Source organism: Larus michahellis, chromosome 1 (genome assembly GCF_964199755.1).
Source record: "Larus michahellis chromosome 1, bLarMic1.1, whole genome shotgun sequence".
Taxonomy (NCBI): Eukaryota; Metazoa; Chordata; class Aves; order Charadriiformes; family Laridae; genus Larus; species Larus michahellis.
In genome coordinates this window covers 90,975,181-91,001,494 of record NC_133896.1, presented here as the reverse complement: position 1 = coordinate 91,001,494, position 26,314 = coordinate 90,975,181, and the positions used below count along the sequence as shown (strand labels likewise).

At 40.1% G+C, this 26,314-nt stretch overlaps 1 protein-coding gene across 18 annotated transcripts; it reads left to right on the top strand.

Annotated features, from left to right (window-relative positions):
- The first annotated feature begins 2,142 nt into the window (after positions 1-2,142).
- Positions 2,143-25,660, top strand: KEL (Kell metallo-endopeptidase (Kell blood group)). Of its 18 annotated transcripts, none has more exons than XR_012587554.1 (19): positions 2,143-2,386; positions 2,486-2,638; positions 7,048-7,189; positions 8,641-8,844; positions 9,432-9,556; positions 10,493-10,639; positions 11,792-11,854; positions 12,828-13,016; positions 13,414-13,559; positions 14,872-14,995; positions 15,500-15,610; positions 16,675-16,773; positions 17,317-17,394; positions 17,859-17,962; positions 18,882-18,992; positions 21,126-21,193; positions 21,413-21,589; positions 22,452-22,544; positions 23,878-25,660. XR_012587554.1 is itself a non-coding variant. In XM_074591326.1 (19 exons), exons 5-19 carry the CDS (start codon positions 9,497-9,499, stop codon positions 24,052-24,054), a joined length of 1,824 nt encoding a protein of 607 aa, XP_074447427.1. In that variant the 5' UTR covers positions 2,143-2,386; positions 2,486-2,638; positions 7,048-7,128; positions 8,641-8,844; positions 9,432-9,496; the 3' UTR covers positions 24,055-25,660. The 18 variants fall into 18 exon arrangements, 13 of the variants coding, with proteins under 13 accessions (XP_074447427.1, XP_074447374.1, XP_074447350.1 ...); XM_074591326.1 differs by having other exon boundaries at positions 7,048-7,128; positions 17,317-17,408; positions 17,777-17,962; positions 21,432-21,589; XM_074591273.1 differs by having other exon boundaries at positions 21,432-21,589.
- Positions 25,661-26,314: the final 654 nt, after the last annotated feature.

Here is a 26,314-nt window from a genome sequence, read left to right as displayed (position 1 = left end):
CTGCGATGACTTAGGAGAAGGAACAACACCTCCATGCCAGACCTTGCAAGACAGCTTTCTTAGCATCACAGGACCACTGAAACACGTACTAATTCAAAGACCCACGCTCTTTACTGAGAAAGTGATGTGCGTTTCATTTCCTGAAACATTCTATGCTCACTTAAAACGAGGTTGTCATCCAACTACTTTTCAAGATGTGTCCTGATTAGTTTACAAGGTCTGGAAAAAATCATCCATATATATGCATTCAAATTATTTCTGGGTAGTGTGCGTGTGTAAATCCATATGGTGTAGCAATATCAATGTAACATTTTTTCAAATTATGTGGTAAATTTGTATTTAATCAAGAGGACAAAGAGGACGTGTTTAAAAGATACTGGCTCACGAAACCATGTTAACTCTAATCATATCCCATTGGCATATTGACCAAAATATTTTTGGTCTTCTCAAGTTTCATTTTAAAACTGAATACTTCAGCCAAGGTTTTATTACTTGCTTTAATTTAAATCACATTTTGTTTAAAATGATCATAGCCATTTTATAATCAAAAAGGCAATAAATTCTTTGCCCAATGAAATTTTAAAGCCTAGATAGTGTTCATTAGAGAAAATAGAGGTAAAATTAACTTTGTTACTTAAAGTTTGGGAGCTGTTAGATGCTGTAACTATGAAGATGGAAGAGTTCAGATACATAGAAAAGACAGATAAATAACTGCGTATTGTCATGAACAATTTGTCCAGTCAGTTTACAAAGATATCTCCACTGTGAGATCACTTATAGTTAAACCTAGTCAGGTCACTACATGCATTTGCATACCATTCGTTTGTCTGTACTGTCAGTGCAATTACTGAAAAGTGTTTGTGAGAGAGTACTAGAACTGTAGCTATTGTGAGAAAAGATGTAAAGTAGGGAAGTGTGGAAAAGGCTCGAAGGCAAATGTGGCAGAAACACATGGAAGGCTTAAAGCTGTGTTGGAACAAAGGATAATAAGGGCTGAATTTTGTTACATATTCCCATTTCTCCATTTGCACAAAGATTTGTGATTTGACTAGCTGTAGATTAACTTAGGCCACAATGAACAAAGCGCCTATCTGTTGGACAGTATGGACCACAGTAATGCTCCTCGCAGTGATGCAAGAGTTGTGACTACCAAAAGAGTGTCGTGTTACTTCCACTAAGTTGAGTCTCAATCATTTATGCAAGAAGTATTTGCAAATTGGATTCTGATGTTACGCTGAAGAGAAGTGATGTATTGCAAGGAAAAAAAGGTCATCGAGGACATTTTTTTGCAGTGTGAAAGGACCTTTTTTGCAGTATTTAGAGCTGTTCGGTAAAGGTTGAAATATATACCTACCAGTGACCTAAGAGGTAGAAAGAACTGGGAGTAAGTAATTTGTTTTGGCTATATAAGAATCCTGTTGTCGCAGTATAATCAAGAATGTTAAGAAATTATGCAAGCACTACAGGAATAGGGAAAAAATCAGATTGATGAAGGTGGAAAGAAGATTTGGACTTTAGGAGAGAGTCCAAAGATTTGTGAAGCTCTGAACAACTTGAACAGATATCTAATTATCTTCATACTAGTGAATCAAAATATCATATTCCCCTGAGGGACTAGCAAGGTGGGGAGGTAAGCAGTTCTGTCCTGGTATTTATTTTGTTTGTTTCAGTCATTTTGGAAGCTGACACCAAACTGGTCCCCACCATCTCTCTCAGCTCCCAACTGCCACTTGAGAAGGTCTCCACTCCCAATGCCCAGTACTCAGTTTTTATTGCCTCAGGCAAGTGATTCTGGTTCCCAGTCCTCAAAGCAGAGAAACTTCCCTCCCAAATCTTTCCAATATGCATCCTTAAGGAAGCAAAGACAGACAGGCTGACCACCACCTGAGAAGCAACGAACAGCTGTAAATAGAATCAGTAATGGATGATTTCTTTTATGCCTCAATGCAAAAGAAAAAGAATCAGAAGGGGATTTGTGTTCACCTCTTGAATGGACTTTTGGATGCAGATGAGAGAGAGCAGAAAGACAGTCAGCACATTGGCCTTTCTTTTGCAGGGGGAGGAGCACTAGGATCCATAACCCACGCTATCTTGCAATAGGCAGAGGCGTGTAGGCCCCAGAGCAGCAGGTTGAAACAAGCTAGTAGCTGCGAGAATATCAGACTAAAACAGGCTTCTTGGGTGCGCAGGATAGTAAGGCTGTTGGAGTCAAAAGAAGCAGCAAACGGTTGAGAAGAGGCTGGGGCGGGGAGAGTGAATCACATACTTCTGTTCAAAAAGTTTTCAGTGCAGCTCCACAAGACACAAAGACACATGGGTCACAGGGAGAGGCAGAAGGGAACAAAAAATATAGTTTTATGAGAAGCGGAGGTGTTAGAAAGAGAAGGTGGGTGGAGAGTTGCAGAAATGTATCCATTTCCCTCCCTCCCATTTTCTTTAAGGGCGTTTTTCTCACAGTTTTTCCTCTCTTTTCTCCTCCCCACAGCAATCAGCCAAGCTGGGAAGAAGAGATTGTCTCTGAACTTCGGAGTGTGTCTTGGTACATAAGACTGATAGTAAACAAGTAAACAGAATTGACAACTGTGTCAACGACGGGAGCAAAGCCTGCTCAGTGACAAGGATGAGGACTGTTCCAGAGGTAAGGAAACAGGTCTGTCTTGCAGTCTGCTGAGGTACCTTCATTGCATCCCTCTCTTTTTCCTTCCCCTGTCACAGCTAAACTGCTTATTGGCCTAGGGAGCTGGAGCAGTTGAGGTTTTGACAGTTTGCATCCAGAAGGGGCTTGTCCAGGTCTCAGAATTAATGATGTGGGACGTGGTGTGAGGATTTAGGGGTTACTGCTCTTCCTCTTAGTGATCCTAATGGCCATTCTGAGGCTGTATTCATATCTGTTTGAAGAACTGACCAGTAAGTAGTAGTAGTAGTAGTAATAATATGATTATTTGCATCTTTTATTGCATCTCCATTTTTTCAACAAATTATTTTAAGAAACTACTCACGCAGAAACATGCAATATTTTTCCCTACAAATGATTATGGGTAAACATGGCATAGTTTTCTGAATGTAAGAATGACAGCCTAATTGCTCCCCATGTAGCACAGTGTCATTTTCCTGTTTTGATGTCTTATATAAATAACTAGTAAACTGTTAATTGCATATTTACAGACAAATCACACTGAACTGAACTGTTAGCTCAGGGTTGCTGAAATGTACAAAACATTCAAAGACAATAGAGATAAGTAAAGCTTTCTATGTAACTAAATAATATAAAAAAAGAAATGTGTATGTTTTGTTATGTTGAGAGCCGTTCAGTGTTGCAAGAGCTGTGGTTATAATGCAAATGCTCACTTTATATTTATCTTGTTTATATTTTTCTGGCTGGAGTATTTGCAAAAATGTTTGGTTTGTATATCCATTCTCATATTTCTGTGTGATAAAGATCAGACAACAGTCATAATTTTAAATAGTTATTGGCCATTGTTATGCTTCAAACTTTCAGTAGCCCAGAATATAATTCAGCAAACTTTCTGTTTAGTTTCTCATGTTAACAGGTACTATGTTTTGAACACAGGGTGAAATATTATTTCTCAAATGGCATTTAATGTGCTCAATTTATGTCCTTAAGTGATTTGCTGACTAAAGATAAATTTAAGAAAATGTTGAAGTTTTTGTGATTATTGGGGCATTAGTCTGAAAACATGTCATCCACGTGAGTAACGTGATAAACACAATTTGTGAAACAGCCAAAGTCAGTAATTCACGAATAATCTACAGGCTGAAAAATAATACCCCTAAATTGTCTGGTAAATAATTATGAAAAATAACTCCGATTCTCTCTGCCTTTGATCTCTTTATTTTAATTTACTTTCTTTTCATAACAGTTAGATGTTTCTTTTTCTGCAACAGCACACTAAACATTGGGAAAATGCAAGGTGAGGAAGAATTAGGCAGAGGAACTTCAACGTCCCTGCAGAATTCAGGAATAGCTCACACACAGAAAGAAGGAGATGCTGAAGGAAAATCAAATTCTTTGGCTGATTTAGCTGCATCAAACTGTTCTTTCTTTAGTGGTAACAGTACCTTTTAAGATTCTGCTTGCCAAAGTCATGCTTGCATTGAATCGGATGATTCATGTAGTACATAAATTCAAAATTAATCATTTTATATTTGAGGACAATTAGAATTCAGCTTTTAGTGATTTTACAGCCACTTGATCTCACTTAGCTACAGAGAAGCCATTTAAATTTGAGCACTTACACATCTCAAAGAAAAGCATGAAAGGACTGAAACTGTACTGGCAATTGCATTCATCTTCAACTTCATGCAAATACTAATCATTCTTCTCACTTACTCATAAATGAGGCCCATATGGAAAAGCTCTGTCAGAAACTAAAGGCTGTTTGTCCTTTTCCACAGGCTTGTTCAAACTATTCACTTGTCTCTTTATACAGAGCATGCTGCAAGAGGCAAACAAGCCTGAAAACATACCACAATAAAGTGTATCTGCTTCCTGCAAGCTATGTAACGTTCCTGCATCCTGTACCCTGGAAGTTCTTATATCCCACCTCCAGTTCCACCTAGTTAAACTCACACTTCCTTGACCAAGGATCACTGAATTAGGAAGGGCTCTGTATTTCAGTGCCTGTGAACCACTTAGTCCATTTGTGGCATAAAAGTGAAGTTCATGCTAGGTAATGAATCTGACAGGGATATTGCTCAGGTCAGTATCTTTAAAAGAGTACTGAAAGAGCAGGTATTTGTCTGTCTAGGTTTCTTTAAACTGTTGTCATGAAAAAGATATAAGGGACAACGAAGCATGACTGCCCTCCTCTTTTTTCTGTTTACGTACGTCCACAAGTTCTCTCAAATTGAGCCCCAGTAACAGAGGCAAGATTAGATACACATTCCTTATGAAAGGTGAAGTGTTTGAAGAATATAATGCATAGGTCAAATATAGATGTACTGTTTACCAGAAGTTCAGCAGAATGGCAACGTCAGTCTTGAAATACTGATTTCTTATTAGTATCTCCATAGCCTTGGTATTTACTACTTGAAAGAGAGAAAAAGATATCCTCTGATGACATGGGACCAAAGAATTGCAAAATTATAAATATTCCATAGTAGGAATAGGCCAGATTTTCAATGTGAAAAACAAGAAGTCTATTGCAACAGAGAAGTCAGGAGCATTGTGAATGTAAATCATTCGCTCTCACCTAAATAGTGAGAGATGGGGACTTGCACACTGAAGAATACTTTTTCTTCTTCCTTTTCAGCCGAGCAAATTTTATGTTGCTCACTTCCCTGACATACTATTAGGTCATGACATTTACTCTCTACTTGAGGAGTAAAAGCTGAAGTGTTCTACTACAGGGGCGTATGAAAGGAATTTGGATTTCCTCCTTTACATTTCCTAAGCTGTATGTTGCCAGTATGGTCATGTTCTTTATCTAGCACCTTTTAATGCCAGGATTCACTTGTATGTACTTGCTCTCCATTTAGTTATACTGTATCCTGCCTAAGGAAGTCAGGAGAATAGGATATTAAAGGGAGAAAAGCGGTTAGGTATTTAACCCTTGTTAGCAGTTTCCATGAGTCAAGTAAGCTGACATATGCTTTTGAGAGGCTTCTGTTAATGATGAATAAAAAGCATGTTTGAGCTCTGTTTTTCTATTTCTATTTTCTATAAGGCAAGTGCATTGTGAGGAGGCAGGTCCAAGGTCAAACCTGCAGAATTAAGTCTGTAGGTTATGGTCAGGATTCAGATCAATGGGGCACATGGCTGCCACCGCGGCATAGCTCAGATGAAGATCACTTGAGAGCTACAAAAAGCAGCTCCCAAGTGAAGAAGTGGGCACCTCCAACCAAGGCTGCTTCTAGCTTTTTCTCAAAGAGCTCCAAAGCCTGTCAAGGTTTATCAAACAGCTTTCAGAGAACCAGGCTTGAGCACAGGGAGCTAAACTTTAGGCTGTGGGGACAGTAGAGGCCAGGCCCTGGCACTGGAATGTAAGACTCTCAAAGTGGCACTTCCATAAGCTTTCACACCTATAAGATTTACTCCTTTGTTGCTGTACTGCTTTCTCTATCCCTCTTCCTCCCAGGTTTTCCATTATCTTCTGTTTTTTTTCCTTCTGCCTCCTTTTTCTCACTGTATATTCTTATTCTGTTATTCCACTTCTACCCCTTTCCTTATATTACCAGCATCCATTCCCACGTCTATTCTCTTGTAATATGCTGTTCTCCAGTCTTGTGTACATCAAAGTAGGTAGAAACGGTGGACACACACGATAAATGTCATTTTATCTAACTTTATGAAGGTAGACGTTATGAGCCATCTGTCTTCCTTTGCAGTCAATGTAGAAAAAGACCGGTAACTCTGGAGGATCCTAAGACCGATGTCTAAAATAGAAACCGTAGTCATACTGTGCCCAGCCTTCTCCTCTGACCAAAAAGACACACCTAGTTTATGAACACAACTAAATTTAAGTGACATAAAACCTGTGTACAAGATCTTCTCTGTGACTTACAGCTTACTGCAGTTTGTAGAACAGGGCAAGTCTTCTATCCCACTTCAACTGGACTGGAGGACTTAGGATGTAGGAGTTATTTCTTGAGGAGAAATCTGAAATTAGGGCTCAGTTTGCCAGACTGTAACAGAATAAAGAATGACCAGTCCTAGTCATCCTGTTATTAGCTTTATGGGCCCAAAAAGGCTTTGATATCTTCAGGAGGTATATGCAAAGTGATTCCGTAAACCAGAAGGAGCTAATGGAGGGACAGGCCTCCTCATGGCAAGCTGACTTTTTGATGCATAATTCATAACACTGTGCACCAGCTGTAGGTGGAAAAGACAAGGAAACAAAGGAGGTGAGAAAGCCCTCGGGAGTACAGTTGCCTAGATGACTTGGATGACTGTTGGTATTCTGGCAATAGTCCTCTGAGTGATTTTCTCGTAGATTAGGCAGAAGACAGAGTATATGACCAGTGCTAACTGTAATATGAATTTTTCTTTCTTCATTTTTTCTGTTTGTCTCATTTTTCTCTCTTTAGACCTGTGACCAGGAGCTGAGAACAGGTGCAAAGAAAGAACGATGCCTTCAGGGGAAAAGCCTACTTCTGTGTACACTTATTGTCAGTACTCTCCTTGGCTTTACACTACTTATCACCTACATCGTGATGACTTGTGGTCTAGGTATAATATGGGATATCCTTTTCCTGCTTCCTCATCCACCTCATTTGTAAGACTGCTTTCTCTCCTATCTGCCTCCACTGTGTATTAGGCTTAACATCTCTGTTAAGAATCAGACTTTCAGAATCTCAAAGAATTGTAGCATCAGTTGCAAAAAAGGCACACTGTTCTGCCTCTTCCTTGAGTCATAGTGGGAAGAGATCCCCACACCTGTCCTCCTCCTCCGCCTGCCATTTAATATGCCTGGGCTCACTTTTGAGGGAGAGCATCATTATATTTTCTTGCATGTCATCGTCATGTCATGCTCTATCTGTAGTCACCTCCAGCAAACTGCACTGAATGTGAGATTTGGAGCTCCTCCTCCACAGTTCCATCTCTGACTTAACAAGTCCCATCCTAGTTTTCTAGCACAGACCAGTGCAGTCATAGTGTAGAAGGAAAAGTCATAGTCTCTTGCTAATGGGGGAGCTGTGAGCATAGATCAGAAATATTAATTTGCTTTTCAAATTTGCTAATCAACTATCTGCAGAATGGTCCATGTAATTGTTTATGCATATGGAATGCTCAGTACTGAAGGTGGATACAGAGATTCCCTGCTCCAAAATAAACATTATTGAATCTTCACCTAGCATTTTTCTTTAGCCCCTGTTGTGTGTTGGAGACCGTTTGTTACAGAGACCAAGGGAAAACTGTTAGTTTAGATTTCCACTCTGTTTGCCTCCTCCCATGTCAACAGTTTAAACCATAGTATGGAAAGTCTTACTTTGATTTACAAGTGGCTTATTTCAGTAAATAATCAATCTGATCTGATGTTGAAACATCACACTGAACCAAAATGAGAACACATACCCACAGCGGTTTTCACAGCAGTTTAGATAAAGGGAGTTTTAGATCAAAGCAAGATATACTAGAAAGTCTTGGTCCTGTTTTAACAAATGTCATTGCTGAGAAATGTTTCCCATGCTTGAGCATCTCCCTCCATGATTTAAACTTACCTCCTTACTTTCTCTGTGCTATGTCCTCCTTTTTCTTCGTGTGTTGGCACCATCAGTTGCTTCTTGTTTATCATTTGGCCAAATTTGTCTGATTCAGAGAAAATACACTGAGAAGGCAGAGTAATCCAACCTGTGACCGCCTAGTTAGTATGAACAGAGGACACCACCTCTGGACTGATAACCTGTCCTTTATTTAAAGAATCTCCCTTAAAAAGTGCAAAGAAAATCTTCCTGTGAAATGAAAGACAGAAGACACTTTGTTCCATATTCAGGAAAAAATGACAAGGAATTCAACACTCTGCATGCAAAGGAGTTTGTACCAAAAATAAATCTTTCGGGGAAAATGTCCCAGAGATAGTTCCTATTTTGTTTGTTTGTTTGTTTTGTTTTGTTTTGTTTGGAGTTGTTCTCGCTCTCCACTGTCACTGCTCAGTTCTCTCCTATTTACTTCCTGCCCAGGATCCTGCGATGCCAAGCTGGGTCTTACACTGTTGACCAGACTCCTGAATTCTAGGAATGACACTGTAGACCCCTGTGAGGATTTCTACAAATACGCCTGTGGCAGCTGGGAAGGCAAACACTCAAGCGGAACCACAGAAGAATCACTAAATGTATTTGATGTGTTGTTGGAAGAAAACCAGTTGATCCTGAAGAGGCTCTTAGGTAGGGACAGATGATTGGTGTGTTACCTTCAGCATCTTCCTCAGTCAGAGCTGAAAATACTAATAACAGAGCACAATCATTCCGAACAGAGACTGAGTTCAGTTTCTTAATTCTTCTATCATTACAGGTACAGATTTATTCTTGAGCATGTCATCTTACAATAGCTGCATTTTAAATATTTTAATTGCCCTTGACAAGTGTAACAGATGAAAGTCACACTTTAAAATACTGACAGCAACCCAAGCCTGTTGCCTTGTAAAAGCAGACTGTTTCTTGCTGTGCTTGTCTGAATGTGCGCTCTGGTCATGTGTCCTGGCTCCATGTGTGACTGAAGCCTAGATGCGCATGACCTTCCTCTTGTACTCCTGTTTCCATGCAAAGAAACTCACATATTTGGCCTCAGGAAGAGTCATGGCACTAGAATGCCTTTTGCTTTGAGTGACGGTGGAAAGTGTAGATGTATTTGCTAAATTGTTCTGAATCAAAGTGCAGTGTAATATTTTCTTACAACCTTTCTCTGCTCTAACACTGCCCTATAGGTTTTTTTTTACCATTTTTGTAGTTTTTAATATGTTTTTTTTCCTCAGAGAGCCCACAGTTTGGCATAAAAGGTTCAGCTAAAGAGAAAGCAATCCGGTTCTATCGCTCCTGCATGGATACCCAACGGATAGAATCCCAAGGAAGTCAACCATTGAAGGACCTCCTAAATCAGGTGAATGTTTGTGGTATTTCCTCTCCCTCCAGAAGATAATTCCTGCAGGAAAAAGGAAAGTGTGAGGTTAGGGTCGTATGGTCCTACATGATGAATTTTGCTAGCATCTGGCCCTGAAATAACCTCATAGTTCACAGCACAACTTCTAAATGACAAATCTTCTAGCTTTAAATGCTGTTTCAAGATTTGATTTTCTGACGTCAGGTACCTGACTCTTTCCTCATGACCTTACATATTACTTCAGGACTGTACAACAACCAAAACTACAAAGAGGGATCACTTAGAAGCTCAGGCCAATAGGATCCAACTTACAGATCAGGGAATATCTTTCAAGACAGGTGAAATTTTTATGTCTAAGGTCTGATGGCCATCCACTGCTCCAGGCTTCAAGGGAGCTGTTTTAAAGAGAAAAATGCTTCTCTTTCCATTCCAGGAGACTCCTCTCAGTGCCAGGAAGGGTTGTACATCTTCTTGCTGGCAAAGGGCAATTATGCCCCGTCTCCAAGGAGGATGTAGAACCTCCCAGCAGAATGAATAGTGGCTGCAGGCCCACCTGTGAATCTGCTTGGCAGGGAGCTGGGACTTGTAATCCCTGATCCTGGGTTGTCCTTCTGGATGGCTTTAGAAAAATGAGACCCCTTTCCTCTCTGCTTGTTCTCCTGCTTTTTTCCTGTACATCTTATTCTGTTGATAATTATAATTTCTTTTCCCTGTGTCATTTTGCAGCGAGTTGCTTTGCTTAAGTGAAAGTGACAGGTCATTTTAAAGTCAACAGGGTATATAGAAATCTTCATGAGTTTCCTCTGTTGCTATTTGCTTTTCTGCTTCTCCGTTGTCATAATGACTGAGCTCATAGGAGCGAAAAAAGATTTTGTAAAGATAGATCAAACAAGTGTTTTTCTCACCTGGTGTCATGCTGTCTCTCTCCCTCTCTAGGTTGGTGGATGGAATATCACAGATGTGGGGAAAGCAAAAGATTTTAATGAAACTCTTCAGACTCTCATGGGCAGATACAGCACCTTTCCCTTTTTCAGAGTGCATGTGGGACCTAGTCCTTTTGACCTCAAGGCCAATGTTATTCAGGTGAGTGGACTAGAGAAAATATCAGCAAGCACCCTGAATAAAGAGTCAGTTACACAGCACATGAGACCCAGGCTTGCTCAAGTTAAGCCTATGTTCTTGTCTAAAGAAAGTTTTCCTAAATTTCAGTAAACTACTAGATTTTATTACATAAAAAGCACTTATTTGTGGAAAATGAGCAGATGAGGAAGAATAAATTGCTTAATTTCTGTCATCTCTTCTGCCTGACAGTGTAGATTGTACTTTGTCATGGAAAGGTCTGGTTCTTCTTGTGTTCACAGGTATGACTAGTACAATAATAGATGCTAAGTGTCTAATACGCATAGAGTACTATGAACTTTGCAGCTCACTGTTGTGGTTTAAAACTGGTAGGCAGCTAAGCAACACACACCCGCTTGTTCACTCCTCCATCCAGTGGGATGGGGAAGAAAATCTGAAGGGTAAAAGTGTGAAAACTCATGGGTTGAGAAGACGACAGATTAATAATTAAAAATAAAAAAGAAAAAGAAAGAAAAAAAAGAAGCAATGCAAAAAAAAGCCCAGTTGCTCACCACCAACTGACTGCTGCCCAGCCAGTTCCCAAGGAATGGCAGCCCTGGTCAACCTCCTTCACCCCTGCTTTTATTGTTAAGTACGGTGTCATATGGTATGGAATATCCTTTTGGTCAGTTGGGGTCAGCGGCCCCAGCTGTGTCCCCTCCCAACTTCTTGTGCACCCTCAGCCTACTCATTGGCAGCGTGGTGTGAGGAGCAGAAAAGGCCTTGACGCTGTGTAAGCACTGCTCAGTAATAACTAAAATATCTCTTTGTTATCAACACTGTTTTCATCACAAATGCAAATCATAGCCCCATACGAGCTACTATGAAGAAATTTAACTCTATCCCAGCCAAAACCAGTGCGCCATGTAGAAATATTTAACAATGTGGTTTACATTTGAATATCAGTCACTGCAGATTTGTAATGAGCTTGTTAATGAGCTGCAGAATATGATAGATCCACAAAAATTACTTAGCAAACATTTTTGAAAAGTAAAAGTAATTTATTATTATTTCAAATTCTGTGACACAGAAATTAATAAAGCCTGTTGAGGATATCCTCCCATTTCCATTGTTTCTGGAAATAGCAAGATGTTTTTTCTTTACTCCTTTTTGCAGATTGACCATCCTGAGTTTGAGGTGCCACTTGAGAGTAAACTCAAAGAGAAAAATTATCTTGAGGTAACATATCAAAGGCTGAGGAAAGGTAAAAATAGCTATTTGGTGTAGGGATCTCCTTGAATTGCCTCCAGGTTAAAAGTGGTCTATTTCCATGGGTTACGGTCAGTGACCTCTGAACATGTCTACAGAAGGAATTATTTACAAAACTCTGTACTTTTCCAAAAAGATACTTTGTAAAATGTAACCCATTTTTAGAAGCCAGGTTTAAAACTTCTAGTGTAGAAACAGAATGTTATCGTTTTAATTGGTATTTGTTAAGTAATATGAACCTGGGCTTCCCCCTAGGTTTCACCTTAAATGAATGTTTAAAAAAAATGTTCTTGTCCAAAGTAAGGCTTTGTAACTTAAAATCTGTGTATTGGAGGAGGGGTAGCTAGCATTTGTAAAGTTATTTTAAAATGTTTTAACCTAAGCTGGGGAAACAAGTTCTTTGACCTTGAGAGTTATTGCAACAAAGTTAATTTCATCACAGCTCTGTCATTTTTCTGAACTTTATAAAAATTGAGTTGATTTCAGTTTCTCAATCTGACTCTTTCAGAAGAGTCCTCAATAAAATAAGCCTGTCTACCCATCACGAGCATTCCTTTGATACCTCATGAACATAGAGGCAAGAAGCTGGCATTTTCTCTGTGTCAAAAATACTGTCTCATTATATCACTACACGTCCCTCCTTTGACTCCAGAGATGGCAGGCCTACATCTCTCAAATTATTCCAGTATGTAATGTAATTGTAAACTGGACAAAAATAACCTTTTGGGAATTTCAATCCTGAAAAAGGATGTACTTGGCTAGTGTATTCCACATGAAGAATTACCTAAGGATGTTGCAGTGAAAACAGTTTCAGGAATGGGTCTGCAGTGGTTTTGAAAGACTGAAGCTTATATGGTCAAGATGGATGGTTGGATGGATGGATGAATGGGGTGACTAATTTTTAGTCATGTTTCTCCCACTGGTCATATCCTCTGTTTTGCAGGTTCTCCGTGTGTATCTCTCATATTTGAAGAAACTGGGGGGCCTACTTGGAGTACCACAGGATGGTTCCCCTGATTTATTTTCCCCTACCTTGTTCTTCATCTCTAAGCTCCAGCGAGTTGTCACCCCACTGCAAGAAAGAAAGCAGAGGGGGATGCTGTTCTTTCACACTACCATTAGAGAGCTACAGGTATCTATGCCTTAGAACTTGGGCAACACAATTACCCGTGACATTCATATTTTAGAGATGTGGATCAAAAGAGATATGAGGCACTCTGTTTAGATGCCATTCCCTTGCAGCCTGCACTTGGAGTCTGTTGAGCTTTAAATGATCTATTAACTTACGGTCTTTTATTGACAACAGTTGGATATTTCAGGCCCACAACTCTCTCCCCTCCCAGTGCTAATTCAATAAAAAAAAGTAAATTCTCCTTTTCTACTATAATCAATACCCACATCATAAAACCAGTTTAACTTGTTGAAAGTATGTCTTAACAGTATTAGAGGGACTATCCCAGTTTCCCTATTATTTCTTGTCAGTCGATTTAGATTCATAGTTCAGCATGTAAGCTTTGTTTTACTTCTAGGAAAAGGCTCCTGCTATTGACTGGCTGTCATGTCTCCAGGCTGTCTTCCATCCTATGCCAATGAACCTCTCTCAGCCAATTGTAGTGCATGACATGGACTATTTAAGAGGCATGTCACAGCTCATCGAAGAATGGCAAAAGGAAAGGTAAGAGTCAATATCTATGGTTCTAGTTGTTCATGCCTCAAGAAATATTAACATCAGATACCGTCAATTAAAGAGGTCCATGTTAGAGCCTCCTGAATTCAGTAGCCTAATAATTGCAAGGCTGCTGTGGCTCTATATCACCAGGTTTAGCCAGTACTAAGGCTTAGCATATATTCCCAAGAGGTTTGCACATGCATGCACCATATATGTACACACGTATAAGTATATTTATATATGTGTGCATATATATGCACCACACAGATCAACAGGGATGGAACACAGTGCCTTTACTGGCACCCACCCACCCATAGCACTTGTACAAACAGCTCAGATGGTCTGATCCTACTCCTCCTGCCCAGCTGATCCGGTTTGGTGTATACTAGTGAAATTTATGTATGTACACAAACAATATGGATCACTCCAATAGCCGGTCTTTAGATATTCAGTCCATCCAGAAGCTGGCTTTAGATCCCCTGGTGTCCACAGCTGCTGGAACCTGGGTACATGGGCCCCTGAGTCTTGCAGCCCTACTTTGGTTGCTGGTACTCTGATCTCTTCCTGTTACAAACGCACATATATGAGCATATCTCTCCAGTAGGTGGTCCAAACCACTAGTGTCTCCAATAGCCAACTCTCAGACCCCTGCTTTCTCCAGAAGCTGGCTTGAACTAAAGTCCTTCCAGTGGCCAACTCTCAGACTCCTTATCTCTGCAGTATCCAGTGTCCTCCCTCTAGCCCCCTGCCGGAGAGTAGAGTGTTATTTAAGAACACCATTTAATAACATAGGACAGATTCTGGTGACCATGTGCAGGGCTCAATCAGACAGTCATCCTGGCAACCCACAAGTTTATGCTCAACCATTCCCTCTTACCACCTTTCCTCTCCATTTTCCCACGTGTGTTCACCCCAATCCAGCATGATCTTTCCCTTTCCCTGCCTTTGGCTCTTCCCATAAACATCCCCTAATATGTCTCACATAATACCACAGACCCCTCAAAATGCTCTATAACAAGTTTCACCCAGTCCTAAAAATGCTCTTTCTCCTGCTTACCATAAAGAATCCTGTGGCCCAGCAGGCAATTACCCCCTGAGTCTTCATGGTGTTCTGAGGAGAGAGTTTCTTTCGTTGATTCATGTCAAATCATCCTCCTTTGATAGCCCCAGGTGTAGCCCATTCAGAGTACTTTGTTGTCTTTGTTCAGGTTACTAGTGTTCCTCTGCCTCAAATTATTCCTCTCACTCTTGCCATGTCTCTGTGTTTATAGTGACCAGCCTTCAATCTTCAGTCTTTTTAAATGTCATTTTCTTACAGGGTCCTTCATATTTATATGATTGTTTGTCTGGTTGGGAATCTCTTCCCAGCCCTTGACAGTCGATTCCAAGATGCACGCGTGGAGCTATCTAAGATTCTTTATGGAAAAAAGGGATCTAGCATGGTGAGTTAGCCTTCAGCCTCCCCAACAGCTGAACACCCTAGGACACGCCTTCTGGGTGTTCTCTTGGTGCCTTGTCTGGATGGAGTGTCAGATTTGGGGAGGAAAACTACTCTCACTAGGCCATTAAATGCTTCCTTTTTCTCAAAGAAATGGGGGCGGGGGGGTAGACATGGTACTCAAAACTTTAGAGAGCTAAGTTCACTGCATCATGGGGTAGGGAACAATATATAGATGGTTACCTTCCTTCTATGTATTTGTCTCAGCTAGCACATGAATCTTCATCTTGTGTGAAAGCGGAGTAAATCATAAGGAAATCGATGTTTTACTTGATTAAAGCTTTCTGAGGTACTTTAAACAAAACTACATTACTTATTCACTGATGTCATTTTATTTTTAGATGGCAGCATATATGCTATTGACTGCACGTTTACATATCTTTTTACTGTCTTCCTGTCTCTTTGTCCTCACTCTCATATGTCTCTATTTGTTTCTCTGTTCTTACAGATCCCAGCTGAACGCTGGAGGAAGTGCTTGACTGATACCAGCTTTTTCTTTGAGCCAGTTCTAGGGCAGATGATTGTGAAACAAATTTTCCCTCAGCAGACCAAGAAACTTGTAGGTATTCATACTCTTAACCTCCAAGCAGAGCTCAGCTTCATCTCTCTCTCTTTTTTGACATGCCAACTTAAGACCACATCAAGACAGCAAAATCTTGTGTAGGTCTTAGACCTTTTTACATATTCCTGTAGTTATGCACTTCCCCTGCTTTTTTGGGGGAATGAAAGATGTCAGAACAGGACATTGCTGTCATTGCTAGAATAATGAATGCTAAAATACCTGTTATTATCTTTATCTCAACTGTTAGCGGTCATGTGTGCAGCACCAATACCTATGACAGACCTACAAATGCATGTAATCTCAGTATGCTTCCTGGAATGACAGTCAGCCACCAATCTTACATATTTAAATAAGATTTTTGACTGCAAAGCCAGTAAGCCATCATATGACCAGTTGTACAGAAACAAATCAATGCCAAAACATTCTGAGTGGATCCACAGTGAAAGGAACACCTGCCTGTAGTGTGGAAAAGATTTCTTTTTTATCCTATGACAGGCAGAGTTCCTTTTTCTTCTGAGGGAAGTTTGTGTAGGCACCAGGTTTTATAAAGTGTTTGCAGCGTATAAAGTGACAAGAGTAAATAACCCCAAGAAACGCTAATGGGAAAACTAAGACTACGTGTAGTGAAGCACAAAGCTGAATGAAAAACCATGATTTTGTGAAGGAGAGACTCCGATTGCCATAACTTTGGAAAGGGAGACACCAGTGTGAAATACTTGTGGATACTGTATTTTCATTTCACTCAAGAAGTGGGGCAATCATTTGGTCCGTTCCTATCGTAACAGGGATTGAATGAAAAAGAATTATGTTTCCCTCTTACTTCCCGTGAGAGGCAAGATGAAAAGCTGTGTGGGAGAGAATGGTGAGTCCTGTGAGGAACCACTGGATGCCAAATAACTTAAGCCTAAATCATTGTAGAAACTGGAATCTCTTTCATCACAAGAAGAGGGATTTTCCCCCAGTTATTCTGCGGTTTAATTGCTGGAACATGGGAAGATGGTAGCTAAGCCCAAACAATGTTTTTCTGCAGTTCTAACCATGCTTTCTTTTCTCCATGGCAGGCTGAGCAGATGTTCTCTGAGATCCAAGAAGCCCTCTATGGCCAACTGGATCAGTTGGAGTGGATGGATGAACAGACTCGCCAAGAAGCTAAAGTCTTGGTGCGTGCAGAAGGCAGAAGTTACTGAGGCCTTCCTTTCCCTGAAGCCTTTGGAGAAGGAATGGAAGGGGCCTGCACCTTCACATATTCCTACCTGCTTCTACAGGCACACAATCTTAAATGTCTTATACACACGGAAAATTGTAGGTGGTTTTAGAAGTGCCATCACACACGTATGATTGTACATTGATGTATAGGCACAGAGAGGCTCAGTGTTTATCCATGGATACTCTGAATTAATTGTATTGAGATACAGTTCAGTTTTATACACCTAGAGAGGTTAAAAACTATAAAGCTGAATGCCAAAACACCATTCTATAAAGAAAAAGAAGAGTGGAACAACATTAGGCCTCAGGTAATTGATTTAAGAAATCAGATTAGCAAGAGAAGATGTATTGTTGAAACAGAGTAGCTGTCATTGTGAAGGGCTGGTTCACAGGTTATATTTCAGTTGTTTAGAAACAGACTTTAAAAAGGACTTCTAGAATGTAAAGCCTCCTATTGGTCATGTTTCTTTTTGTTTGTTTATTTATTATGATTTTAGGTTTCCAAACTACAAGTGGAGATTGGCTATCCAGCTCACATACTCCAGACTGCCAAAGTGAACCTGGAATACCAGAATGTGAGCTTTATAATGTAAACATACCTGCCTTGTTATTGGCAGTTTACCTGTACCAGCTGCTATCTTGTCTGCTGCTAAAACAGTCTATGACCTCTGGAGCAATGCAGATTTCTTACTGTTTGTTTTCTGAGAACGTATGGGCCCGGAGAACCTTTATCTATTGCTTCTATATTGTTGCCTATGCTGTCTCCTATTCAGAGTGGCTGGCCTGATAGACATTTGTTGTGACCTGCTTGTATGTTGTGTTTGGCCTGCAAATAACATTCCTGTCTTATCTTAAATTGAAGGTCTTCATAACTGGGAGAGAAAAAAACACAAGTATTCCATTGGTTTGTCTTTTGATGAACCCTTTTTTGACCCATGGGACTTTTCTTTTTCTCAGTCACCCATGGGACTTTTCTCTTTCTCCAATTCATTCCTCATTCATGCCCTATGACAGTCACATTACCTGCCTCTTCCCTCAGTTGGAGATAAATGAAGACACTTTTTTCCTCAATGTGGTGGCTTGCTTGGAAGTACTGAGGGAAAATTCCTACTTGAAACTCCTTCAGCATCGCTCGCAGGATAAGTAAGTGTCAGATACCGATGTGAAAAATATAACAGAATCACAGACTCTTGGACTAACTGAGGTTGAAAGGGACCTGTGGAGATCACACAGTCCAACCCTACTGCTCAAAGCAGGATCAGCTAGAGCAGGTCGCTCAGGACCTGTATGTCTATATCTCTCTTTTACTGGGGAAGGAACGGGAGGGCAGGTGGGGGGATGGGGGATATAATTGGACACAGCACTTCCAGATGTGGTTTCACTAGTCCTGGATAGAGGGGCATAATCGCCTCTCTTGACTTGCCGGCAACACTTCTTCTAGTGAAAGACAAGATGTCGTTGTCCTCCTTTCCTGCAGGGCTGCATTGCTTCATCCTGCTTAAAAAAAGCCTTGAATCTGGCAGCCTGTCTTGTATTCAGGCTGAGCTCATGCTACCAAAAAAAAGCCACTGGCCCCAGACCCCTGAAAAAAGGACCTTTTTTTCTCATGAACCCTTTAGTAAAGGGACTAGCTGGGTGTCCTGAATTTAGCAGCAAAAAAACCCAGCAAAATGCTCTGATGACATGAATGCTGGCAGGGTCATCTCAAAGGCAGGACATAGGATGCTTTAGAAGACAGGCATGCTTAGGACCTTACACTGCCTGAAGAGTATTCTGTGCAGGACTTAACAGGAGGTTACTAATCCTGACTTACTTGATAAGGAAGTCGTGAGGGTGAATCTCTTAACGTCTATGAAAGCTAAACTACTAGCTCTGATCATCTGTAAACAAGTGAAGGTTTATTTAAAACACCTTTAACTCTAGATAATGTGAATTTCATCATTTGCTGCTGCTCTATGAACAGTTGTACTGAGAGACCATTTTTGCAAGCCCAGTGGAGGAAAGGAGCAAGATACGAGATAAGGAGTTAATACGTTCTCTCATTCTCTTTTTCTGCTTCTAGCTGGCGTGTGTCCCCCTGGGCAGTGCATTCATACTACTCAATAAGGCACCACATGGTGGTCTTCCCTGCTGGAATGTTCCGCAGTCCTTTTTTCCACATGGATTTTCCCAGGTATGGAGGGGCTGCAAAGGTGGAAAGTGAATGCAGTCCCTTGGCTGCACCATGTTTCCAGGAAGAATCTTAACGAGTCTGTCGTTTCCCTCTTTTTCTTACTGCATGCCAGAAAGACAGTAAAGGGAGGGTGGGGGGTGGGGGTGGGAAATGGCTTTTTCTAAAGCCATATGGATACTGTCTTCAGAATTCTGAAAGAGTATGGTCATTGACTCTGGTGGTGCAAAATCAGAATCTAGGTGAAAACTAAACTAAGCCAAATATATTACTCCAGAGCAAAGAGGCAGAAGTCTTATGTAGGTGAACTTCAAAGAAGACATTTCAGTTTTGCTTCTCATTTTCTAAATTCCAAGAATTCCTGAAATATAACCCATAGAAATCTAATCCAGAGAAAATAGGAGCCTCCCAGAGCAACTTCTTGTCAGAAATCTTTTTCAAATGGATCAAACACAGTTCTTCTCTTCCTGTTTTTAATGAAATCTTCTCTAATAAGAAAATACATTCCATTGCAACAATGACAATTCTGTAGACCATACTCTTATAGTTGGGTTCTTTCACATATAGAACAGAATTGTTAAACAATATTTTTCTGATATTAAAAGCACTTAAAACAGTTGACTGTAAAAATATTATTTGATGTCATTTTTTGCATGGTTATGGATAGATATTTCTCCTAATGCCATTGTACTGAAAAATAAACTCACACTGTGGAAAGAGGTTGAAGTTTGAAAGAAATGTATCTCATTTAAAAGTAATTATTTTATCCATGGTGATCTTATACCATTAGCTGTATGATGTCTTCTAGTGCTTGCACTATTTCATGAATTCATTGTAGTATGAAGAACAGGACACCTCAAAAGAATAATAATTTTTTTTTCGAGTGGTATGGGCTGTTACCATATTCTGCCTCTCTGAAAAATTGTCTACAGCATCATATTCCTTTTTTATTCAGTGTTAGTAAAAAATATTTTTCTCACTGTCATCCCAGTTGAGATGACCGATAACTCAAACTTGATCAGCTTTTGGTGAGTTGGCATAATAGCATTTTCTCAGATGGTTCTCCAAAGTTTAAACTTTACTGACAAAAGCCAATACAGATGACTATGAGGATAGTTTTTAAAATAAGAAGTCAGCAAAGCAATACAATTGTCATAGAATCATAGAATGGTTTGGGTTGGAAGGCAAGTTGAAAGATACCTAGTACAACTGCCCTGCTATGGACAGGGCCATCTTTCAATAGATGAGGTTGCTTAAACCCCTGTCAAACTTGACCTTGACCATTTCCAATCATGAGGCATCCACAACTTATCTGGGCAACAATTATGTTATCAGGTACAGAGCTTATGAAAGAGCAGTTCTAAGAGAAGATGAGTAGTTCTGTTCTTGTCACTTCCTACTAAGTTCCAGTGATGTAGTAATGATCAAGTACAATCATTTTATGCTTCAGCAGCGTTAATCAGGGCGTGTAAAGAAAGAATGAGCCCATCATTTCATATTATGGAAATGCATTTTAAATGTACTCTTACTTGTGTGACTATTTGTAAATTCATTTCTCAGAATCATAGAAATTCTGATTGGACAGAACTGTTGGAGGTCTCTAGTACAATCTCTTGCTTGTAGCAAGATCACCAATGCTAGACCAAAGTGATTGTAGTCAAACCTTCATGATTTCAATCTGTCTTGCTAGTTTTATGTATGATTTTTCACCAGACAACTGTTGCAAGATTGCTTCTCCAACCATCCTGCTTTTGTGGGATTACCATTGCAGTTACTGTTTGTGTAGCAGTTCAGCCAGTAGTGGGTAAATAAGGACATATCTCAACAACAATACGTGTCATTCGAGTTAATAAAGCAGAATCTTATTCACAGACTCTTCATTGTTATGATGGCTTGTTAGCTACAAATACTTTAGTGAAGCCCATAGTACAATTTTAAGCATTGGTAGAGTAATTTACACTTGTATTTGAATTTGTATTTGTGTACCACATCCGAGAGACAATAAATAGAAAGTGCTTCTGTATGGTCTCAGTAGAATGCTCTTGTGCAGACCACAGTTGTGCTCAGTGGCTATAAAGAATGCTCACCTGCCCTATTTTTCTTTTCCAAAGCACTCTTTCCATGTTTACTTTACAGTGCTGTGAACTTTGGAGCTATCGGGGTCTTCATGGCACATGAACTTCTTCACACATTCTATGATTATGGTGGGTACCGGCTGTGGTGTCTTTGTTTACTCTTCTAGGTCCCCACTGGTACTTTTCCTCCGAGGATCTTAAATCCTGGTCCCTATATAAATGTATATATATATTATTAAGGCAGATGAAGCTACGGAAAACCCATTCCGGGCCCTGCTGGCTACTAAGAAGACTCTGTGATTAATGTGAGGAATACAGGTGTATGCCTGAAATACCTTTACTTTCTAGGTGTTTTTTTTCCCCACAGTGCAGCCTGGGGGCTGTCCTACATGCAACAGGAGTGCACTACAGAAATCTATAGACTGCTTGGTTGAACACTATGAAAGCTATAGCTTTAAGGTCAATGGTACTTTCACACTGTTGGAGAATACAGCTGACGTTGGAGGGCTCACCGTCGCTTACCAGGTATTGTAACCTACTTACTTCTCTAATCTCATAGTCTCACTACACAACTCAACTGCCATGTTACAAGGTTGCTCTGCTGCATTCCTCTTCTACGCGCTCCTCCAGTTCCAGATTTCTTGCACATCGGTGCCAGTGCAGCATGTGCCCTGCATGTCCTCTGCTATTCCAGACATAGGTTCCTCACAAAGCTTTGCTCATAACCTCACTACATCCATGTAAAACCACCTCTCCCCTTCACCAGTTCTGGGGCGGGCCTTTCTTTACTTCCCCATTTATGTCATGCATACAAAAGCATGTTATTTTTTACGTGTTTATGTTATACCTGAGGAACTAAGCTGAGACGTGAACCAGAATTCTGTGTGTTGGTAAAATGACTCCATAATGACGTTTTCAGCAATACTTTAGTCTAGAGAGAATTTTTATTTCCTCATGCAGTAGTTCAGCAGTTTAATTAATTATGGAATGCAGGGTGATCTGAGATCTCTAGGTCTCAGATGGTACTTGTTATATTCTTGCACAAAGAATGTTGACAGGTAGAAAGTCTTTTAATTTTTGTTCAAATATTTTTGACTTTCTTTGAAAGTAATTTTCATTCTTTCATAGTACAGTCACCACATCTTCTTTTATGACAACGTGTGAGTGATAGTGTCTGAAATAGGAAAGGAGTTGTGTTGTTATTCACCCATCTTAGAGTTATTAGGGGCATGTCCAGCAGCAGGGAGCTTCAGAGTGAGGAGAGAAAGATTCGAACTTGCTAATTTATTAAATACATATTAGATTGCTATATTTCATCAACAGAAGACATGATTTGGGGACACTATCTGAAGGGGGATTTATTATTATTCATTTTATCTCTCCACAGGCCTATAAGAATTGGCTGAAAAAGCACAAAGAGAAGGATTTACCTAAGATTGGACTTTCACACGACCAGCTTTTCTACCTCAGTTTTGCTCATGTAATTAATTCAAGGCTAGTCATGTGTCTCTCTCACTCTCCATTGTCTTCCACATAATTGCAGTTTGCCTTTCTCAATATTCAATCACTTTGCCCCCTCGTCACAGAACGGGGAATGACTGGTGTTTATGGGAGATCCAGAATCTTCTTTAAAATGCTAAAATTCACACATAGGGCCCCTAATGTGTTATGGATCTCAAAGCTAACAAAAGGTCTGCCTGCAAATATATCTTTTACAAAGCTCTGAAATCTACCAGAATGAAGTTGTAGCAGACAAGTTGTGTCAGGGAAGGCATGCTTCATTGCCAGCTTCTGGGTACTTTTTTGCTGTTGTGAGCAATCTAACTCATGGAAAGAGGAATTTTACTGGAGAAGGCGTGTATCTCTCCATCCCTTCCTTCATCTGCCTCTCTGTCATGGTGAACTCTCATAGTGAATAACTAGATATCACATCATTCTGAGTGACTTTTAGGGAAAAAAAAAAAGTTTAGAATGTTATTTAGAGATAAAGAACTAGAACTACACGCGCATATAGTCTGAGATTTCTGTGGGAACCTGTTTTAAGGATTTGTGCAAAGTTGTGCAGTTGTGCATAGTTCCTTATGATAGATCATTGGATTTCTGTGCTCAGAAAAGTCACACCCTTATAAGTCACTGTGATTGTGCAAAGGGAAAAGTTTTGTGCATGTATTGACATTAGGTCAGAGCAGTGTGTAGAAAAGCAGTTCTGAAATCACAGTGTCTTGGGCCTTGGCAGCAAGATTTGCTTTTCAGAGGCTATCTGGGAGCTACTGCATCACTTGTCAATGAATAAAGACTGAAATCACAAGAGTGAAGACTGGGATTCCCAGTTTAACAACAGTAAAGTCACATAACCTTCCCCCCAGTCTCTTGAGTAGTAATGGGATGTGGTGCAAGGGCTCTCCTTTCTCAATAAGCACTTATTGCTTTTGCTTAAGAAGCTGATTCTAGACACTAAGACTACATCTGCACCATTAATTTAGACAGGGTGCAAGGTTCCATGAGCCCGGTCTCCAAGGTGGTCTAAATTCCCTCTGTTCAGGACTACACAGCATAGAGAAAGAGCAGATGGCTTGTTGGATAGGGAAATTGGGACAGAGACTTTTAGGGAAAGGGAAAATAGTCAGAAATTGTGGTGGTGAAGGGAAAGATCTGAACATTGTTGGAACCCATGTAAGTGTGTTTGCTTGTTTACTCCAGCAGCCTCAGTCACAAGTGCAGAGGCCTGAGGAGCCTTAAGTCTCGTTCACCTTAAGTCTCATTCACGTGAGGACTTTCAGACAAACTGCCTTTTCTGTTTCGCTTTCTTTCAGGCAATGTGTGGACACCAGGATCCTGAGAAACTGCAGTCTTCCCCGAACATAGATCCGCACAGTCCCTTGCCACTTCGTGTCTGTGGGCCTGTCAGCAATAGCCAGGACTTTGCCAAGCACTTCCACTGTTCCAGTGGATCCCCAATGAACCCAGTCAACAAGTGCCACATCTGGTAATCTGCATGGAAAAGGAGGAAGAGAGATATGACCCCAGGGAGAAGAAGGCCTAACCAATGAATGTATGGCCATCTTCTCAGGGCCCCCCAGGGTGACATGGTGCTCTTATTCACTCCTCTGCCTTCCTTTTCTTGTTATCCTTTCGTCAGCAGTTGATGGTAGCAAAATTCTTAAACTGAGCTCATAAGGGAAGAGGGTCTCCTCCTGCTGCTCTCAGCACTCCATCCCAGATGTGACAACTCTGGAGTTTAGCAAGTCCCAAGGTAGCAAGATGACTAGCCAGTCCCTAGTAGGCAGCAGCTTCTGAGGAGTTGTAAACAGAAGGACTGTTACATTATTAGTCCCTCTGTTCAGTGCATTTCCCCATCTACTCCAGCAGACTCCAGTCACGTTGAAGGGACAGGGCAATAAACTGGAGCTCTAAGATTTGTTCATGTAAGATTGGCTCTTAAGGAAATCCTATGGGTTAGTATGCAAACCACACATGTAAGAGCAGTGGGCAAACCACACATGTAAGTGTTTCCAGAGAGGAAAGAATCCCCTTCTCTTCTTCTGCCAATAAATGGACATAGGTAGTACAAAAGAATTGGTGGCTCCAGCTTCTAGGCTGAAAGATAAGTCACTTAATAATGAAGGTTACTAAAGGCCTTCCCTTTTCTTTTTTTGTTTCATCAGCAAAACTCCTAAGAGATGAAAGAGGAAAGAGTAAAGGATCCCCACTGGTGCTAGGGGGATTGGGAGCTGAGAACAGATTGTCTTTCGTCTTTCTTTTCCAATAAGGTTCTCTTTCTTTAGTCTCTATTTAGGGTTGAGGGTATGGTTGAGGGTGGAGTATGGGAAGTCACAAGTGTTTCTAGAAATCTGAAGACTTAACGATTACAATTCCAAGAAGTTCTCTGGATCCTGAACCTGGTTCTCTCATCCCTTAAATTTCTCTCCTCCCTACATTTGTAAATATTTACCATCCAAACAGAGGAGTAGGGCTGCTGTAGGCTTTTTTTTTCCCTACTTGAAATTGAATTTTAGGTATTAATTTACTTTAGAGGAAAATGAGAGTAACAAGTAATATATTTTAGGATAGCAGGAGAAGTGCTTAAAGCACATTCTCAAGAGCAACCTAATAATTACATCAATTTCAGGTTCTGATAATTAGAAAATTTATACCAATGTTCTAAAATTTAGCAAAGTTAATAAGTACACAAACTACTCCTACCTTTTGCATACTCTTCAAATTGTTCTTGGTTATGGGAGCATTTTTATTTTACTTATTATATTGGCTGCCTTGGGATTCTGCGTGGAATAGGTGATGGCAAGTGGAAACATCCCTTACCAGTGTACGCATTGTAAAAATTGTGAAAATCCTAAGAACTGTGTTAATACTACTGACCAATGCAGGAAAATATTTTCCAAGAACAGACTGTCCAGAGATTTCATTTTCATAAAATAACTAAATATTAATAGTGTTTGCTTCAGAGAAAAAAATTACTTTGATTGCAAGCTCTTTATGACCAGGCCTGTTTTTTTGTTCTGTATTCGTACTGTTCCCAGCATGACTGGAGTTCTTAGCTGAACTTCACAAGTAATAAATAATTATACCTCAAAATAATTTGATTTATTTACCCATCATAAAAAATAACAAAAACTGGGCTTGTGCTTATCTTTATCATTTAAATAGTGTATACTCTTCCTCCACTGTTTAATCAATTTTATCCTAGCAGCGTGTCCAGACTGTGTTTCTTTTAGATGCTAATAGCAATTAACGTTGTACCAAACCTTGTGTGTAATATAGAAGTCGTTGAGACTACTTGGCTTCTTTGTTTATAATGTATAGAAAAAGCAAAAGCTATTGACAGTTTGCATTTTGAGAAGTCTTTCACTTTTCTTGTATCTATCTTGTTAAGTGTATGGGGGGGACACAGTTCCCTAGAATATGCGATTTATTCTTGTTCTTACAATGTATGACAAATGTATAAATATTCTGTTTAAAAGACAGGGTCACCCTTGAAGTTGGTGAGTTGAATCAATTCTTGTTTATTACTGACTATGATGATTTTACATAAAGAACATATGGGAAGTGCAAGAAGGGAGGTCTGGCTTAGAAAAAAAGGTCATGACTCTTGGAATGAGAATGTATTGTGTTTCTCAAGGAGATAAGGAAACCTTTTCAATATGTGCATAACGTCTCTGCCCTTGTCCTCAGCGTTGCAAGTTCCCTGGGATGTGGTTGGTGAAGAGAAGCCATGCTGCCTAGTAGGTGGTC

What these genes read in the sequence shown, in the direction of transcription:
- KEL (XM_074591239.1), top strand. An exon ending in GATCCTGAAGAGGCTCTTAG is followed by an intron (nt 8,845 to 9,431) that starts GTAGGGACAGAT and finishes TTTTTTCCTCAG; the next exon opens with AGAGCCCACAGTTTGGCATA. An exon ending in TCTACCTCAGTTTTGCTCAT is followed by an intron (nt 22,545 to 23,877) that starts GTAATTAATTCA and finishes GCTTTCTTTCAG; the next exon opens with GCAATGTGTGGACACCAGGA.